General features: G+C 41.8%; 1 protein-coding gene across 1 annotated transcript; it reads right to left on the reverse strand.

Moving 5' to 3' along the window:
- Nucleotides 1-452: 452 nt before the first annotated feature.
- Nucleotides 453-17,004, reverse strand: esyt1a (extended synaptotagmin-like protein 1a). Its single transcript, XM_061074086.1, has 31 exons — nt 15,799-17,004; nt 14,771-14,812; nt 12,842-12,976; nt 12,585-12,658; nt 12,327-12,396; nt 12,161-12,250; nt 12,015-12,070; nt 11,036-11,156; nt 10,668-10,844; nt 10,001-10,083; nt 9,780-9,828; nt 9,424-9,513; nt 8,451-8,546; nt 8,294-8,365; nt 8,119-8,205; nt 7,745-7,894; nt 5,928-6,110; nt 5,660-5,836; nt 5,469-5,551; nt 5,317-5,365; nt 5,138-5,227; nt 3,898-3,993; nt 3,687-3,758; nt 3,522-3,608; nt 3,243-3,389; nt 2,896-3,023; nt 2,575-2,670; nt 2,338-2,469; nt 2,141-2,246; nt 1,641-1,690; nt 453-1,541 (listed from the first exon to the last, which is right to left on the reverse strand). The coding sequence occupies exons 1-31, from the start codon at nt 16,111-16,113 to the stop codon at nt 1,514-1,516; spliced, it is 3,231 nt and encodes a 1,076-aa protein (XP_060930069.1). The 5' UTR covers nt 16,114-17,004; the 3' UTR covers nt 453-1,513.
- Between the last annotated feature and the right edge of the window lie 2,538 nt (nt 17,005-19,542).

A 19,542-nucleotide genomic window follows, 5' to 3' on the forward strand; every position in this document is an offset into this window, starting at 1 on the left:
ACTTTGTGTGCAGAGATTTTTATATTAACAGTCTCAGCTGCAGAGTAAATATTAGAAAACGTCGCATCCATGTCAATGTTTTTCATGAAATGAAACAGATTTTTTTGCATTATTCTTAACATGTATGGCTCATTTGTACATTTGAATGATATACTGAACAAGTGTTATTTTTTGTATACGTAAAAATTCAAGAGATGTGTTAAACAGGTGACACAATCCTCTGACCCCGGATTACAGCTTTGAAAAAATAAATGTTCCATCTAGCTCGATGTAAATCATTGCAGCCACAAAATTGATGTTGTGCTTTTACTTTTAAGTCAAATTGCTACAAGAAAACCAATTATCAAAACAATCTGAGATTTCGACCCAGGGTTTGACCCGTTTGCTGACCCCTGTCGTAAAATAGTCTCAGGTCGTAGAAGAAGATATGAAACAAAAAGCCAGACATCCAGTTTGATTTTTGAGAGGGCAAACTTTAATCAAGAGATTCAGCAGCTACATGGTGATATGTTTAAATTATGTTAAAGCACAGCAGTTTTTCTTCTTCATTTTGTGACACTTAAAAACACAGTTTTCTTTCCATCACCACAGATCAGTGTCCAGACCTCTGTGGCGAGGTGACCGAGGTGGAGTTGTTGGGAGTTGTCTCAACGCTGTTGTACGAATATTTACTTGCGTCTAACGACTGTTAAGCTCAAAAGGCAAAATATGAAACATGGCCGGCGGCGTCGGCCTGTTGCACTTAGCGCGTACAAACACGATACAAACACAGCGAAGCATAAAGAACACCAGCAATGTGTTTTCAGTATCTACAAAGTTTTCTCTTCATAAAAGCACAGTGATTAAGACTCTGCGTACAGACCTCTGTTTTCAGTGGTAATGTGAGGGTCTAGGTTTGTAACACTTTGACTTATAAAAGTAACTTTCACAAAGCTCTGGTTAAAACATATAAAACTTCCTTTGGAACATAATTCACAAACACTGACAAACTGTGCACAGTTTTGTAATACTTAAGGCAATGATATAAACGTATATTAACAGTGAAATTATTTTTGGGATTCGTTTGAAGATTGTAGAAAATAAAATGTAAAAGAAATCTGGTTCAGTTGTGTCGGACGCTGTAAATCCTTGAAACATTGTCAAACCACAGCATGAGCCCTTTTGTAAATAAAAGTCAAAGAGGACTTGTACATGCATTCGAACACATATAAACTCTGTAGATTGTGCAACATAGTCGCATCGTTATCAAATATCTATTCAGCCAAAATATTCTACTGAAGAATCTGCGTGGATTCAGCACAGTTAACACTTCATGGATGAGAAGCTACATCTACAAGTGTCGTAAATACTGGTGGACTGGGTTTTCATGACGCACGTGTGCCGTCTTCTTTTTGTTTTTTCTTCAGTGATGATGGAAAATTGAATTTTAAGCCGAATACACAAACACACACGTCACAGATCACAGAAGCAACACTTATTGTTATATAGTATCGAAGATCAAGCATGGATCCTTCTAGTTGGCCTCTGCTACCAAATCGTACCTGGAAAAACAGAGAGGATACAAATTGTCACATCACTTAATATTTACACATACATTTGCTTAAACAACAAATATTGCTGCGTAGCTGTTAAATTATTACCATTGTGTGACACCAGCCTTCAGGTCTACTTGGTCCAAGTCCAGCTGCAACTGAGAGCGACAAGGAAACAAAAAGATGATCTCCAACATTTCTCTATCCATTGAATCTGATAGCAACTAATGTATGTCAACACAAAGATATTCATGAGTGCTTGAGCAGCAACCAGTAGGCGATTTGTAGGGAGATGAGGGAGGATCCTTCTCCCGTATGAGAGAGAGAATTTGTGTGTGCAGGGAAGCGTCCTATAGTTAATGCCGATAACAAAATCCCCTAGATCTGTTCATTTTTAAAAGCTGAAGCTGCCAGCTCCGGCAGGACCCAAAGCAAAACAGGAGAAGGTCAGAGCAGAGATGTGGTCAAACATCAGTCATTTGGAGATACAATTCCAGGGTATATTCGCACCGAGTTTAGTGAAATCCATCTATGAGTTATTTTACAATTCACCTACTGGGAACAACTGCCTGTATTTCATGTGTGAGGCAGCACATGTAGATATTTACCTTGCCGATCAGGTCCCGCTCTCTGCTCATGAAGGAAACACTGTTCTTCACAGACAGGTCCAGTCTCCTCTGTGTGGACTCCTCCAGAGTGAAATCAAAATCAAACCTAAAGCAAGAAAAGAAAAAGCGAAACACATAAATTAAAATACATTCATCGCTTCTTTCACTGTCATTAGTCTCTCATTGTTTTTTCTTGCCTTTCGTTGAATTCCGGGTTGAGATCTCTCTTCTTGGTGCCGGTTCTCCTCTTGGTTGTAGCCTTCTTGTCCGGCAGCAGGATGAAGGAGACGTAAGGGTCGGCGCCGTCCTTGGAGCAGGCTGCCAGGGCTCTGTGGGCACACAGCAACCATGTTCACGCCATGTGATGGTATATACGGTGGCTGCTCTGGGTCAAAAATGTGATCATTAAAAAAGTGTGTGTGCGATGTGGAGACCTGCAGCCGTGAATGGTGATGAAAAGCCGGCTCTCCTCTACGTCGTGGGCTATGGTGAGCTTCACCTGGCTTGTACCGTTTGCATTGTCACTGGCCCTGAAGACAAAATGGAGGAAATGGGATTATTGATATGTTAAAGTCTTCTTATATACGAGCAAAACAAACACTGCCAGAGAAAAAAAACATTGGAAATCTACATACTGTATATCTTTGTACTATAAAACAGCCAGTAAAGGAAATCCAGATTTCAAGTCTCTTTGCAGTAGAGGGAGTGTCGACACAATGGGACATTAGTCCCCTGTGTGCATGTGTGTGACTCACATGGAGAATCCACTTCTGTGTCTGAGGTCGAGGTGGGATGGAACCCATCTGGGGATGAATTCTCCCGTGCCCTCATTTCCTGGATCGCCTGGATCCCTGCGACACGCCGCCAGCTGAGTGTCCAAGATCTGTAATCATTGCCAAGGTTAGCATGACTGAAATGATCTGAAGTGCTGTACATCTTATGTCGGACCAAGAGTAATTATTCAACAGTATGCTGTAAACGTCAGTACTCAGTGTATTGCATGATTGGTTCTATATGCACAAATACCTTTGAGTGATTCAATAAAAATACATCCCAATCAAGACATTGCTCATAAATGATTAGCTTCAGCATATAGCAGTACCCTGAGTGTGGCCCTCAGCAGGATCTGGCTCTCTGGTAGAACTCCCTCCAGACTGAGCCAGCGGTCCAGCACCATGCCCGGCTCCAGCAGCACCTCCCTGAGAGGAAGAGTCAAGGACCCGAGGGTCTGACCCGAGCTGTGGGAGAGCTGGGAAAACACACACATATTTATTGTACATACTAAATAATGTTGTTTTATTTCTGTATAAAAATCATCTTTGTCAGTTTGGGCCTTCAATTACTTTATATAGCTAATATAGATAATACTGATGATTCCTACCTTGACTGTTAGCGTTTCGTCTCTGGGGTCACGGACCAGGTAATGGAAGGCTTCGTCCCATCGAGGAGACGTGGAGCGCTCACAGATCTTTGGACAGAATCAATAGAAACATTATGACTTTTCGCATTTTCTTTGTTCAGTCTTAGATCTGAGTCATGATCCTACCTTGGTCTTATGTGTAACACCTTTGAGGACAATCTCAGCAACGGCTTTTGGCTCCTTTCCATTCTTCTTCAACTGAAATGGCATACACAGAATAATGTCATGCACAGCTACAGAGCCACTAAAACGATTCTCCACTCTTTCACCTCGTGAGGACAAACACATCACAATGACCAGCAAATTGAACCCGGAGGACTCATAGATGTGATCTCACCGGCAGCCCGTGGGCACGCTCCACATACACAAATAGCACCGCTGTTGATGTCACAGCCTTGTTCTGGTAGGACTGCTGCGACTGGTACTGCAGGATCTGCAGGAAATGATGCAGAAAGAGAGGGAAGAGAGAGTTCAGGTAAGATTACAGTGCAATAATACATTTTTGGTTCTCTTGCAACACTGACAACAAAAGATCGACACAAAGCATCATATAGTGCCCACACGCATGAACCTCTTTCACAAGCCTCGGAGTGTGGTAAGGTAGGTGGTTTCCTGTTGATTGGAAACTACTGTATCTGCCATAGCTACAAAATAACACACCAAAATGAACAAGGGTTCTGGGCTCTCACAGTACAAGAGGCATAATTTAAAGGATAAGTTTTAATATTTCCAAACTTGCAATTATCATTCCCCCAGTCCCTGCCGGCGGTACAGCGGTCCACTGCACAAAATGCACATCATTCTGACAAATCAAGTTAATGTTGCTGAGTCCCGGATCCACATAACCCTCAAAGGGAAAGTATACGCTCAGAAAGGAGGCACAGACCACAGAAACCCAAAGTGGGAAATTATTTGAGAGGAAGAGTACAGAACCCCTCCAAGGCCTAACAGTCTTATGAAACCATATTTAAATCCATTGGATTTGGATATTTATTTCGATCTGCAACAAATTGCACACTCTCATGAATATCAGTCTAAGATCCATGAATTGTTCTATGAGAAATCAACAAACATATTGTAAAAAATGACACAATGTTAAACAAAGTGAAAAAAACATCCTGTTCTTGCTGCCAGTTCCGCACCTAAATGTTTCTTGTTTCCTGATCTATACCACATCCTTCCTAGTTTCATTGTAATTCGTCATGTTGTTTTTGCATAAATTTCTGCTGTATTTCAGACAAAAAAAACAAAACAAATGCAGACGAAAACATAAATCCTTGGCGTGTTAGATCCTGGTAGAAAATCAGCTGATTGGTTGAATCAGGCCACTGAAGCCTCATATGACCTTGACATGAAAACGATCCCGGTGAGACCAGATTAGCTTCACAAGACTTTTTACACCGAATCCTCCAACTGCAGTGCATAGATCTTTACGAGTCATCCATTATCTTATATTCTGGTCTTCCCCATGTTCAAAGCTCTTTCAGGTAAGAGAAATAAAGATTTTCGAAACATACTCCTCGTATAAATCATAGAATAAATAAATGATGATAAAATATCGAATAAAATAATCAAACCTGCTCCAGTCTGGGCAGGTCAGAGACTCTGGGCAGCCACTCCAGCATCAGGTGAACTCGGCCGGACTTCACATCATTCAAGGTATACCACTGTAACGAGATTGACAAAGAAAGAGTACATTTAAGTAAAAATGTTTTGTATACGTATACTGAAATTATGTAAACTATGTGTCACCCACCATATCGATCATTTGTGCGCTGATGATATCTCGTAGATTAATCTTGAACCTGTAACGACAGAATTCTACTTTAGTTTTCCTTTCACTGACCAATTTTTCCGATCTGTGTCGCTTAAAACTGGAAAATATTTATTTGTGACGTCAGGACAAACCTCCCGAGGAAGTCGTCCTGATCGATGTCTTTGTCGAACAACTCAAACTGGATCTCCTGACCAGGAAGCTGTGTCAAAATCACCTAAACCATAAAAAAAAAAAAAAAAAAATGAAATCTAATCTCTTATCTCTATCATTTCATCAGATTGGTACAAGAACTAACTAGTTGAGTGCTAAACAGAGGGGGTACCTCATAGAGCTCATTCCAGAGTGGATTGAGGTTCTCTTTGATGGTGTGGCTGCGGAAGGTGATGCCTGCCACACGGATCTTGACGTAGGGGTCACTCTTCCCCTTCACGATTCCCCCCATGAAGTTGTCCTTGGCTATCAGGTTCTGGGCCTCGACCAGATGTATACGCAGCACTCCCTGTGGGTTCCAGTAAGGATAGTGAGCGTTACAACAGTGCGCGTTTGACAGATGTGTGAGTGGTGTCTGATTCTGGGCAACTATCCTTTACCTCAGTTGCGAACTCTGGGTCGGGTGTGGTGTGCTGCGGCCGTGTCGGTGGAGGTTTAGCCAGCCCGCCAGGCCCCAGGAGGTTCAGGTCTGCTGGGAACCCTCCCTGACCCAGCCCGGATCCAGCGGATGAAGGCCGGGGAGACGGAGTTGTGGGAGTGGCATCGTCGCTCAGCCACAAAACCTAACAGCAGGCAAGTAGGAGATTATGGGGATCAGATGTCAGGCAGTAAATTACTGAGTTCAGTTTTTTCCTTGAACCAAGAATAAACTTCTGCATATCAGGGTAAACACAGGACAGAAAAGTTTCTGTATGAGCATTTCTCTGGAATTATGACGACCTCATGTTCTCAACACAACAGGAAGCTGAGTCAGGAGGTAGGGGTGAAGTTCAGGCATGTGAATGTGAGTCAGGATTAGAAATTCATGAAGAGAAAATAACTATCTTAGGTCTAGTGATGCCCATTTGGACGTACATGTTTACGTGTAGTATTCCTTGCTCTCTATAGCAGTTTTCAGGCATGACCTCCAGCAAATGACAGGGTTTCATTTCACATGTGAAAAATGCAGCAGGTGATTGTCTGGGTCAGACGTGTTCAAGACAACAGGAAAATCTCTGGACTGAAAAATGTACAGGCGCATCAGAACTAGAAGCGCAAGTCGACTTCCTCCCAAAGGCTGTTAGGCTGCTTAACTCATGACTCTGCACTAAGTTGGAACTTTACCTCACACACACTGTACACCCACTAACTGGCCACTAACGCCACTTCAGGTTTTGCAACATTTTAGATTTCATAACATTTTACATTCACATGCTCTTGTCGTATATTTAGCAAATATATCCTTTCTAACATGGTTATAAACCATGTTGACATGTTTACTTGCATGGCGCCTAATTCTCAGAATTTTTAGACACTATTGCAGATGGTTCTGTTAGTTTTCTCCCTTCTTGGAATGATCTTTGACACTCTTATGGATGGGTAAAAGAAGGGATGTTCTTCAACAGGTCCGACGCATGCCCAAATTTAGTCAGAGACCCTATGGGTGACGTCATTTTATCTCTAGGTTTGTGGTAAACATCTCCCCTATATGAGTCCTTGTCTTGCAGAGGCAAGGCAGATTTTCACTTATTGGCTATGTGTTTTCTCCAGGTTTCTAGAGCTCGTCCTGACCTGTAATACTTCTGTGTAATAAACTCTGTTATACTGCAAGTTTTGGGTCCACGGTTTCCTTCCTCAAACATCGACTCCGACAACACCCTGCTGCTTGAAAGACACAACTCTCTTTTAAGACGGACATTTTTGTTTTTTGTTTACAGCACATTGCGTCAGCCCTCATCACCCCAAGGCTCTCGAGTCTTGTTGTCTCTCCAACTTCTGCATTTTCTACGCGTATCACACCTCTATTTCATATCAGTATCCTTTTCTTTCTCTTCAGTTTTGCATGTTAGAAACATCATTAACGTGTCCACTCAATCGCAGTCAATTCTCCCGACCTAATCCTTCTGTATTCTCACATGGGCTCATCTGGAGTTCAGTGCATGTCTGAAAGCAGCTTATGTGATAAGATCACCAGGATTTTATGTCACTGGAAGACAGACACACAAAAGGTTTGTTTAAATTTGATGTATCTACACTGACAGGGTTGTCATGAGTGTGATATTTGAAATTAGAGGACCAGATGATAGCTTCAAAAGGCCAGTGGGTGCTGGTAGGATTTCAAAGTCTTCAACTAAGATACTTCAGCTGGGTTCTTCACATCTAATTCAGTCACTAATTCCCGACACATATGTCTAAGTCCAAATTTGAAAACACTAACCCGTAACACCATTTTGATGTAGATGCGACTGGCTGAATCAGAATTCTCCAGATGGAACCACTGGTCCATGGTGAGTTCAGGGTTCGCCATGATACGACTCAGAGGGACGGACAAACTGCCAAGGGACAGAGCGTGGTCATCATCTTTGACCTTATTGAAAAAAGAAAAAAACAAGAACATTATTTTAATATATATAGAGGGAGTTTTAATGGAGAAAACAATGAAAGATAGAAATCGTAAAGGGAAAGGGCTGTAAATTAGGTAAAAAGAGGAACAACTTACTTACTATTTACTGTTCTAATCACGATGACACCTTTGGGAATAGACTTACCCAAAACTTAATTGGTGTGATAAGTACTTGTCTAATGACTTACTTGAAAGTCGATGTCTTGTTGTTGAGGATCCTGAATAAAGAAGGTGAAAGCATCCTCCCACACAGGGCGGTTGGTCCCATAACAAATCTGCAGAGGAAAGTTAAAAACAATTATATTCAGTTTTATTCAAGCTACTTAGAAACCATTTTATTCATTTATTTAGTTTTATTCTCACCTTGCTCTCTTTAGTCGTATCCTGAATGGAGACTTGCACTACTGGGCTTGGGTCCTTATTGCCTTTTCTCATCTGTAACACGTTAAATACGAGGTGGGTAACAAATGAAAGTTCATGGTGCACCACATAACAGCATCTAGAATAGTTATAATCTTACAGGAAGGTCATATGCTTGGTCGAGATAGATGGCTAAGATGGCGGCCGATGGAGGATCAGCCGTCTTACTGGTCAGGTCCTGGTTCTTCTGGATCACCTGGGAGAAGAACAGATGGAGGCAAAGAACATGAAAATGATCTAGGAACTTAATAAAAGCCCAATAAAAAAAGCCTCTAAAAATGTCACTACTTTGATAAATAGCAGAGAGGAACGGTGCATCATAGATTTATTGTTTGACACTTTTACATTGGCCTTTTTTAAAAAATATTTTGGATGGTGTTTTTAAATTGCTTTCAGGTTGTCTTAAACTTCAGTCTATCTTTGTTCCTGAGATGAACTTTGTCTTGCCGTCAGGGGAAACACAGAATAAACACATCTATGCATGTAAATAATGACTAAAACCTTCCAGTCAAACCCGAAGGCGCGATTGTAGATTGTCTGTAGAGTCACATACTTGCTTTGTTCTGACTTTGTTACAGATTTATTTTTGTGTTTTATGTTGTTTATACATCAGTCCATACCTGATTTCTATTGTCGGTACAAGGAGATTTTCAAAACTAATTTAGTTAATTTTTGTGGTTGAATAAAGCTTCAGTAAATACATTTAAACATAATAACAACACTGATACATATTAACATATCATTTTTTACTCAATAGGAAAAAAAGTCTAACAATCTATTTCCGTGATTTAAATCATTTTGATTTATTTCTCATCTCAAAAAATGTTTATGATCACCAGGTCAAAGTGTGTCCTAGTAAATAACAGATTTAACATGTGGATCGTGGATTGGTCTCTTACCCTGTGTTTCTTTTGTCTCTCTGTATTGCCTTATATGAAATCAAATTTAATCCATAAATAGAATAGTATAACATCTATGATGAATAATGATGATTATGCATGCATTAAATTATCCAAACCACCACCCAAAGAAAACCATCAGAGCACCTTTTGGTGATTTAGCTGCGGACTCACCTCGCTCAGTCTGTCAGCAGAGGACAGCAGAGAGAGCCACTCCAGACGGAGGTGAACGCTGCCGGATGGGACGTCCCTCAGACTGAACCACTGTTTACCAAAAAAACCAGAAGGGTTATAAAAACACAATCATCACATTTTTCCTCATCTGACTGAATTTCTTTGAGGCTGTACAGGATTTGGGGAGGGTGAGATCAGAGCAGATCACGAGGAGGCACATGGGATCTGCCGTGTCACATGCTACAAGGATTAGTGCAGTCTCACTCAGATATTTTCCATGAGTAAAACAAATTAATAGTAGTCGTGTTTGCTGTTTGAAAAAACAACTAAATGTACTGGATCTTAGAGCTACTTACATCATCCACCACTCGGGCCTTCTTCACAATAGCAAGGTCAACCTTTACCCTGAAAGAGAGAGAGAGATAGAGAGAGGCAGAGAGAGAATCAATGAAGCCCTGAATCTAAGAGGTCAGGGGTTTTAAATTTCAACAGAATCGTGGCCCAATGTGTGAAGAGCAGAGATGGACATGACATGAAAAGCACAAAGAGACCAGGTAAATGAGAATGAGTAAGCTACCTCCCCAGGAAGTCATCCTGGTCGGGGTCTTTGTCAAATACTTCCACTTCCAACTCCTGACCAGGTACTTCATGGACAATCACCTGACACACACACACACATAAACACACATACACACAGACACACACACACACACACACACACACACACACACACACACACACACACACACACACACACACACACACACACACACACACACACACACACACACATAAATGGACAAATACACAACACACATGACAAATATACAAATAAAGATACAGCCACACACAGCACCATAAAACAAGGGCATGCAAACGCAGTCCCAGTGACTTTTCATGTTTGTGCTCGGTAGATTTATATTTTAAAAAGGTACCAAGAGAAAAGACCAATGTGTCTCTGAGAAAAGAGTAATTGCAAAGACTTGCTTATCTCAGAAAAAGGCAGCTTCCTGTTACCGGAGAAGAAGATACAATCTCCACAAAACTGTTTATCTCTGAAGTGCCAATGACATATTTACTAACCAAAGACTTGTGCAATCCCTATGCAGCAAGGACACCAACACCGAGCTGTAACTGTTAGCACACAAGCTGGTGGGTAGAGCGGCACCTAAGGTCAACCTTGTATTGTTGTGTTCTTAGCTCAGTTTCAGCTTCACTCTCCTCCCCACGCCAGCCGCTCTCACCTCGTACATCTCCCTCCACTGTGGGTTCAGGTTGTTGTCCACGTGGTGGGAGGTGAAGACCTGGGTTCCGACACGCAGGACTGCGTATGGGTCGGACTTCCCATCGATTAGGCCTCTGATGACTGTATCCTTGGCAGTCAGGTCCTCAGCCTCCAGCAGATGAATGCGGACGACTCCCTATGTGTTGACACACACAAAATACAAAGTACAAAACGTGAGTGGAAGATGTTTTGCCATTCACATTGAGAATTTGCTGTATGACCTTCAGGCTATGTGTTCTGCTGCAGCTAATGTTGTCAGACTGAGCTATTTCAGTAAATGTGGGACCAAGTTTTTTTTCCCAGGCCATTTGTTATCGGGACAGTTACCCTTGGGAGAGGGGAGCGGAGCTGTGCAACGTGCAGGTCAGCCACCAGGGGCACAGTGAGACGGTTGGGGAGCACCAGGTGCGAGGCAATTGCATCCATTATCATAGTGTCCGATATGGCACTGCAAGTGAATGCAAGGGTGACATTGGGGACACAGAGGGAAGGGACACACAGACAAACAGACAAAGGCTATATACTACTGCTGACCACATGAACGTGCATTAATAACAATATATGCAGGTTCATGGCACCAGAACCAACAGGAAGCTCCTCTGATCTAAAGAAGAGGCAGTTTCCTGTTAAATAATGTTGGCTAAAGGAGGAATATGATCATCAAATAATGACAAACTGTCATTGAAAGTATTGCCAGAGGGGACTGGTATGCACTGATAGAAGTTACACCTCTGACAATGCTTTACTATACAAAGATCTAAACACACATAGTGAATTTACATAATGAGTAACAGAATTACTTGTTGAATACAAGAAGAAACAGAACCGCATAAAGTTCTGACAAAGAATTAGCACTTTTAGATATTTTTCATTCATCAACAAAGTATATTAAAAAAAAAACAATGACTTCAATCAATCAATACTTTCTGACCTAGTCTCTCTATGTTACTCAGCTCCGAGCTCTTTTGTTCCAACTGAACAAGTTAAACTATTTTTTATTATATTTTATTCTAAAAATAAATACATACACTCCCAGAGTTAAAAGCTCTGTAGGATTAGATCAGTGTTTTGTTTTGGCGAATTCTTGACATAAGCAAAAATTAAGAATATCGCCTCCCTTTTCCTTTTAGCATGTGATCGCACAGATCTGTAAATAAAAAAAAGAGAAAGTGCTTCTCTTAAATAACAGATTCTCTGTAGTATCAGTTGGAACGGTTCTACAAAGTGCAGCCCCCCAAACTTTTCTGCAGCACGACAACTGGAACTGGCACTTCTCATTAAAAAACATGTGCAATAATCAACTCACTTTAGTCCAGGGATGTCCAGCAGGTTGGTCAACCCAGTCCAGTTGATGTCCAGTTTCTACAAACATCAAACATACGATACAGATGCATGTAATGGAAAATAAATAAGAACTCTATGTAACACAGTGGAAAAACAGGAAACACTCACAGGCTTGCGAATGAAGAACATGGTGACGGCTCCAACCAGCGGCATGTCTCCGATCAGAGGCTCCAGGATCACACGCAGCATCCCGTGGAGCTACGAGGACAAAGATCTAACTGTAAGATCCACTAAACATAACCATAACAAATAATGTACCAATATCTCTTCTCACCTGGATTCCCTTCACTCCGGCTGCGATGTACTTCTTGATTTCGACGTTGACTTCGACATCCCCGTCATAGCTGCAATAGAAGAGCAGTGACAAGTCCAGAGTCACAAAGTGAAGCAGTTGATACGAGCTACGATAAAGCTGATTTCTTTCTCCTGCTGAGTAAATATTGATCTGCTGAGTCAGATAAGGACAAACCCTCAGGAGGGACTCACAATATTCGAGCAGCAGAATAAAACAAGGTGGTAAAAGTGGAATTACCTTAGGTACAAATCCAACATAACTTGTCTCTTATCGTTTTCCGTGTGAGCCTTCACACCAGCCACCCTCAGAGCCTGTGGACAAAAGCAGCTGCTATTAAACAAACAAAGACTAGCAGGCACATCAAAGATCCACAGGAAGAAATCCTCTTCTTGCTGTTCGTAATGAACAGGAGAGCGAGAGCAGTCATGTAAATATGACTCTGGTGACACAGTAACAGGAGAAACTGCTGCTGTAATGGCTGACAGGTCCTTTACCTTGTCTCCTATGTTGACCTTGGTGAAGCTGAGAGTCTGCAGATGCATACTAGATGCACGGATCACAGGAGCAATGGTTTCCACCAGCAGCTTCTCCAGAAACTGGCCTATAAAAGGCCAAGCTTGCTGCAGGATCTACATGACACAACATATGGACATTCATTATTTTCGCTTTGTAGAAATTGTAAAGCTACCATGCACTTAGCGGGTCCTTACATAAAACTTACATTGAATAATCATGAACTGCTTAGTGCATTTTATATTTGTATCCAAAGTAAATTCATTCTGCGGGTAACAATTTGAGTTACCCTTCCCTTGAGTAAAATAATGTTGAGCAAAACATGACAGCAAATAACAAAGAATAATTGACAGCCATTGAAAAACACAGTCTGCACACATGCCATGCACCACAGGCTGTGGTCGAAAGGCTTTTGGTTGAAGGTTTAACAGAAATCCGTCAAGCAGGGAATTCGAAATTAAATTGAAATAGCTCAACCATCAATAATTCAGCGATGGTGTTTATCAAAGAAATTAATCCAGAGCCCTGCAGTTATAACATCATTCAGAAGAACAATTTTAAAGTAAAAAATGATCAGCAATGCTTTGATTCATCGATCGTTCATTTCACAGGAAAGCACGATGTACTTTGGCCTTGATTAGATGGAAATTAATGAATTAAAAAGAATTGCCTGTGTAACCTAGAGAGTATCTCGGTGCACAGCAGGTCAGCAGAAAAGGCAAACATGAGATATTTCTCTAAAGGAAATAATATAATTGAACATTTCTACAGAATAAGGTCTCTAATAGTTGATTAATTATGAATAAATATTAACGTGTGTTTGACATGAGAATATTTTAAAAGAACATGCATTTTATGTCTCACAATTACTATGAAATTGGATAGCTGCGACCAGGAGTCTATGATTTCTAAGGAACTATGGAACCGTGAAATGAAGCATTAGAGCAATGCATTTGATTCAATTTAATCATTATCACACTGATAATCTAATAAACTGTGAATGGAATCAGTGTGTCAGTGTTTTTCACCCGACCCGACGCAGCCTTTCACTTGTGTTAGCTTCAGCATGTCAGTGTGAGTTGTAAAGAGAGGGGCATCCAGTCCTGTCAGCTGCTGTTTACCAATCCTCTGACCTCCACCTCGACAAGTCACGGGACTGCTGAGGCGAAAAATCTCCTTCTGAGTGTCTTATGCATTATTTACGTCACAGTTATGAACAAGCATTTAGGAAAGCGCAGCTCCTCGCATGCGTTAGCCACATCAGCTCCTTTTATGAAAACATTTTGAGGCCGATGCAGCAGGTTCGTTAATGGCTGAAGGTGAGGAGGGATCAGAGTGAGCAGCTGGGTCACACGTCAGGAAACCACAGGAGAGACATAGGCTGGTTGAAAGATGAGGCCAGCAAATAGTCATCTCACGATCTGGGCTTCTGTCACCAAGTTCATTATGTTTTTTTGTTTTTTTTTTCCTCCAGAAGGGCGATTCGCATTATTAGTATTCACACCCACGCTCGCTCCATGCTGATGAGATGTTACTGTACTGTGAGAGAGTGCAATATGATCTAATCCACTCTCCCCGCCTGTTAATTACACCGGTAGATTTTCTGCTCTGATGGAGAGGGGCTGCAGCGGGAGCCGGGTCACCTCAAGTCCACACAAGTCGTTCTTTACGTTAACATCAAATGTGAGCCACTGAAGCTACTGAGGCTGGAGAGACTCAAGTGACTCATGGACACCTTATCTTCAAATCATGTGTTGTTTCCTTGGCTCTGCTGAGAGTTCAGAGAGAGCTGTCCTTAATCGTACAATGTGCGGCATTGTGATCTAGATAGTCGTTTTTTAAAAAGTTCCCCAATATAAAAAAATACAGCTGCACACATGCAAAGTCTTAGAGGAAAAACAAAAACAAACCTTATTGATCCACTCCACTTTTTCCACGTCTGGAAAGTTGACCTGTGGACCAGTAAAATGGGTCAGGCATGAACTCCAATATGACAGGTTGGTGTAAAATGACATAGAACTATATGAAAAATGTAATTTAAATACATGAGATGATTCATTTTAAAGACTCTGTGTTTTCCTGGGTATGCTTTTGTAAACTTCTACTTTTCTCCATATATTCCTCATGTAGTTTGTAATAACAAGGCAGTAATTCCAGTAGCTCTACTTGGTTGCAAATACAATCACAGGTTTTTTTTTACGCTGTTAAATACTTGTTTGCATCCTTCAAATTAGAAGTACAGAGAGAAAATGTCAGGATGCAATTAACAACAGTCAGCAAATTTGACTTTCCTCCAAACCACAGAGGCTTGAGATCTCAGATTAGGCCTATCTGCTCGAAAAAACACAAACTGCCTCTCTCTCCCTCTCTCTCTCCAGATATGGTGGTCGTGGTCGCTGCCTCTGCTCTGCTGCATGTGAAGGATGTTTATGAGTCATCACGTTTTTCAGATTCTTACTGCCAGCGTATTGGAAAAGGAAGAGGAAACACTCTGAGAATCTCTATGATTGTAGTCTTATATAGACGAGCATTTCGCAGGCGTCATGTTTTAACTCCATAACGCTGCAAAGAGCTCGTCAGACATGTGGCAGCAGATCCAAATAATCTCCCTGCAGGCATTGCACAGAAGAAATGTCTGAACATGTGGGCTGATCTGGGACAGTAGGGAAAACACAGTGTGCAGAAAAGGGTCCTGAATGCAAATATTCATTTCATCTGAGTGTTGCAGGGAAACACTAGTGTCTCTGTCTTTCACGAGTTCACTTTCTCAACAAATAGTCTAACAAGTGCCTGCTCATGACAACGGTGTATTAAAGAGCCTGTGCAATGAATGAGATGAGAAAAATCTGAGGTGCAGTTCCACCTGTGACAGATGAGACAGGTGATATGCATTGGGATGGGCTCGGTGGGTCAGCTGAGAGTGAGGCTGGGTACTTACCCATGGTGGCATATCCATTTTGGTTCGGAACACCTTACTGCTGGTGATATCCGTCTCGTTCTCCAGGTTGTACATGGCAGCCTTGAGCTTGAGCATCTTGTCCAGTCGACTGTGTTTCCATCCCATGTAGATCATCAGCACGAACAGGACCACGCTGATGCTGAAGCCGTAGTACCCGGCCAGGTACACGGGCAGGAGCGCAGCCAGGCATTTCCCGAAGGACCACAGCACACTGACCGCTCGCTCGCCGGGCAGCTGGTCCGCTGGGGCCGGGGCCGAGGCCACCGAGCCCGGGTATGCGACCGAGGCTTGCATCGCTTGTCTTCGCTGGATCGAGCTGGCCTTCGCCTGCGTCGCTCTGCCTCTGCGAGTGACTGGGTGGCAGCGGCCAGTGGGGACTTACCACCGATGTACTGTGGAAGCCATGGAGATGCAACCGATGTGAAGTGTTGGTTACGGGAATCGATCGATCAGAGCATGATCACGGGTTCCTCTCACCGCCCCCTTCCTCCGCTCAGCTCCGCAGGGCACCAGGACCAGCTGCTCCGTGTTCCATGGACGTGTGAGGCTCCTCTGAAGGCGAGCACGGACCAGGGGCAGAGAGGGCGGGCTCTGCTCGAATCCCTCCTTCAACACGAAGCGCTGCACGCATCTAAAACCTTCTCACTTGTGGCGTCTTGCAGGGACTCACGCAGTCACGGCTTCATGTGCACGGTGGTCGCACAAACACAGGCAGAGGACAGACACCGCGGAACCATTACGCGCAGATTACTGTAATTACGCACGGGCTGTTTAACCCGTTATTTAAAATCCGTCTTCGTGCGCAAGCGCTCACTTGCACTGCAGCAGCTGAGCTCCAACAGGTTCACCCACAGGAAAGGTGCATCGGCTTCATCCTCTCACATCCACCGAGCTGCTCTCTCCACCTCAGAGAGCATCCAAGCCTCTGGGTGGAGGGGTGGGTGGAGGAGGGGAGTCGTGACACTACGGGGATATGCGCCACTTTGCCACTTACGCAGTGTTTACGCACCACTACCATGTAAACTACACGAAGCACTTACAACCCATTTGTCACTCGGAGGCGTTTATCTCCAGCTGATCCACTCGATTCTCTGAGCCTGATTTATGATCTGCAACTGTAGCCGAGGAGAGCAGGTTGACATTGCTCCCCTGTTACCATGCAGGCTGCAGCCAGTTAGCTGTGGGCCTGTTTGCTCCCAGACTGATGATCCTTTTAAGTAAACAGACGAGAGAGAGAGAAAGAGAGAGAGAGAGAGCATGCAGCCAGTCAGGAAATAATAATCAAGTCCTACTACAGTGATCCAAGAATTAGTAACAGGTTTGCAACATAAACCAAACAGAGAGGGAGCAAAGTATATTTGTTTATCGGTGTCATTTGAGGGAAGCAAGTGAATGAATGAGATGCTTTTACAGTATCCATGTTGTCTCAACTCAAATGTGTTGAGGCACTTCTGTCTGTACTTTAATTTAATTGTCCTTATTTCCAGGTGGTTTTGTGATTCCACGTTTACTGTTTTTAATATAAACATGTATCGGTAAAAACAAAGATGTGAAAATTACCAATAAAAGATGTAAAAAATATTTAAATGCAGGGATCTTTTACAGTCCTACACCCACAGGCTCTTACATTTATACTTCATTAATTCACTCTTTACATCTCTCGTTGTTATCGACTATACAGTACTCTGATATGCAGGGCCCTTTGATCTTTAGCCCACCAATACTACGACTGGATTTGTATTAAGCAGGTGTCTTTTTTCATCATTTACCCCTGAACCAACGCAGAGAAATGCACTCCCTGGGCCGCAGGGATGAGCCAGCCCAACGCCACTACGCTGCCATGGGTGGAACCAGGACACCAGTGGACACAGGAGCTGGGTCCGAACTCATGGGTAAGTTTGGCAGGCTGTCGTGTTGGCAGGACTTCAACCACCTATTAATTGCACTATATCTAATAATATGTAAATTTAAAAACAAAAATGAACCAAAACCATTTCAAATTAAATATTAAAAAAAAAAATTAAATTAAATTAAATTAAAAAAAAAGATTATTTTTTTTAATTTTTCTATATTAAATTATCAGGTGCACAATTCAGAAAGCCCCGCAAAGTAGAGGAGGAGAAGAAAGAACAATATAGAGGTAAGAATCACCCTGATTGTGGACATAATTAATGTTTATTTTTGTCGACATGACATATCAGTACAGCTGATTTCAGACTCTTTATATTTTTTGTTATATATTTTTATTGTTTTTTATAGCTTACAATTTTGTCTGCCTGTGTGTGCATCTGTATACAATCCAAAAGTTATTGTGGATGCATGACAGTTTGCGTGTATATTGGGGGGCGCCAATTTGAAATCTCGCCTAGGGTGCCAACATTGCCAGGGCCGCCCCTGCTATTGACTCTTAAAGCTCAGCAGGATGTGGCCCACAGCTACTATCTCCCTTTGCTTTTAATCATGATCTAAAATCTTCCAACTAACACGTATAGTATAGTTTCTATAGTTTCACAAATGTGTTGGCTTTTATCAGTTGGGCCTAGAGTCTCTGTGTCCTTGCCTGAGGAGATAGAACCTGCCAGTTCAGCACTTTACCCGTTTTTAAGTTGTTGCTGAAAACATGTATTCAAAAGAACGGATTTTACTGCCTGATTTTCAACTGCTTTTGACAGATGTCATTTGTGACATTGTAAAATCATACAATCACAGTATAAATCCTTTAATGACTGTATTTAAGACTGATTGACCTTGAGTAAGGACTGGCTTGGTTATTTGCCGTCTACAGTAAAAGCCAGATGACTTGCAATGGGCTCTATTGAAAGGCTACACACGCCCACTCTAGTCACAGGACAAGCACAGAAACTGCAATATTTTTGAAGAAATTAAATTCGCCCACAACTTCCCCTTGGCCCTGCCAGTCTGCACGAAGTGAGTGCAACGTGTTGAACACTTTGGGTTGTCTAACAGAAAGGACTAGTTTGTCAGTAAGCATTACATTTTCATTGTTAAAAATCTATAATGAAGACCGAATCAGATGACAGGCCTTGAATTATGCATCAATTCTGGTCATCAAATTATAACACTAACAATTTACAGCACGATTGTTTGTCAACAGTGCACTCTAGATGTGAAGCCCAGTATCGTTCAGATGTTATTTCATTGAATACTACCCACATTATAACTACTGGTTTCACTCTTTCAACATGGACATAAGCTGCCATGTTTGGCATATTTAATATTTTAAGATCAAATATCAGTAACAATATGTGCTCTTTTAGTTTGTAACAATCTGCAGTTTTAAGTAGTTGACATTAGCACATAATTTAACTCTTCAAAAATTGAATTGCAGCAGTTTGTTTACAAACTTAAGTCATTTGACGAATTGTTTAACCTGACAAGTAGCTCCTTTGCTTGAAACTGAATATTCTGAACAGGATCTGGATACTACTACAAAGTTAATTTGAATGTTATCCTGTATAATTAATTACACAGCAGCTATATTGACCTTATTCAAATGTCACAGGAACGGCAAGATCAGATCATATATTTCCATATTGCTATCTTGTAGTATTATTCATATTATGGTCACTTACTTTTTAATTATTTTCTGTATCATGGTCACTACTGTTGCAATATTACTTATATTTTTGTTTTCATTACAACAACACTTACATCATTCCACTTTCTCCCCAGTACCTGCTTTTGCACAGTGTCTGTTTTGCA

The sequence above is a fragment of the Limanda limanda genome, chromosome 7 (genome assembly GCF_963576545.1).
Source record: "Limanda limanda chromosome 7, fLimLim1.1, whole genome shotgun sequence".
Lineage (NCBI taxonomy): Eukaryota > Metazoa > Chordata > Actinopteri > Pleuronectiformes > Pleuronectidae > Limanda > Limanda limanda.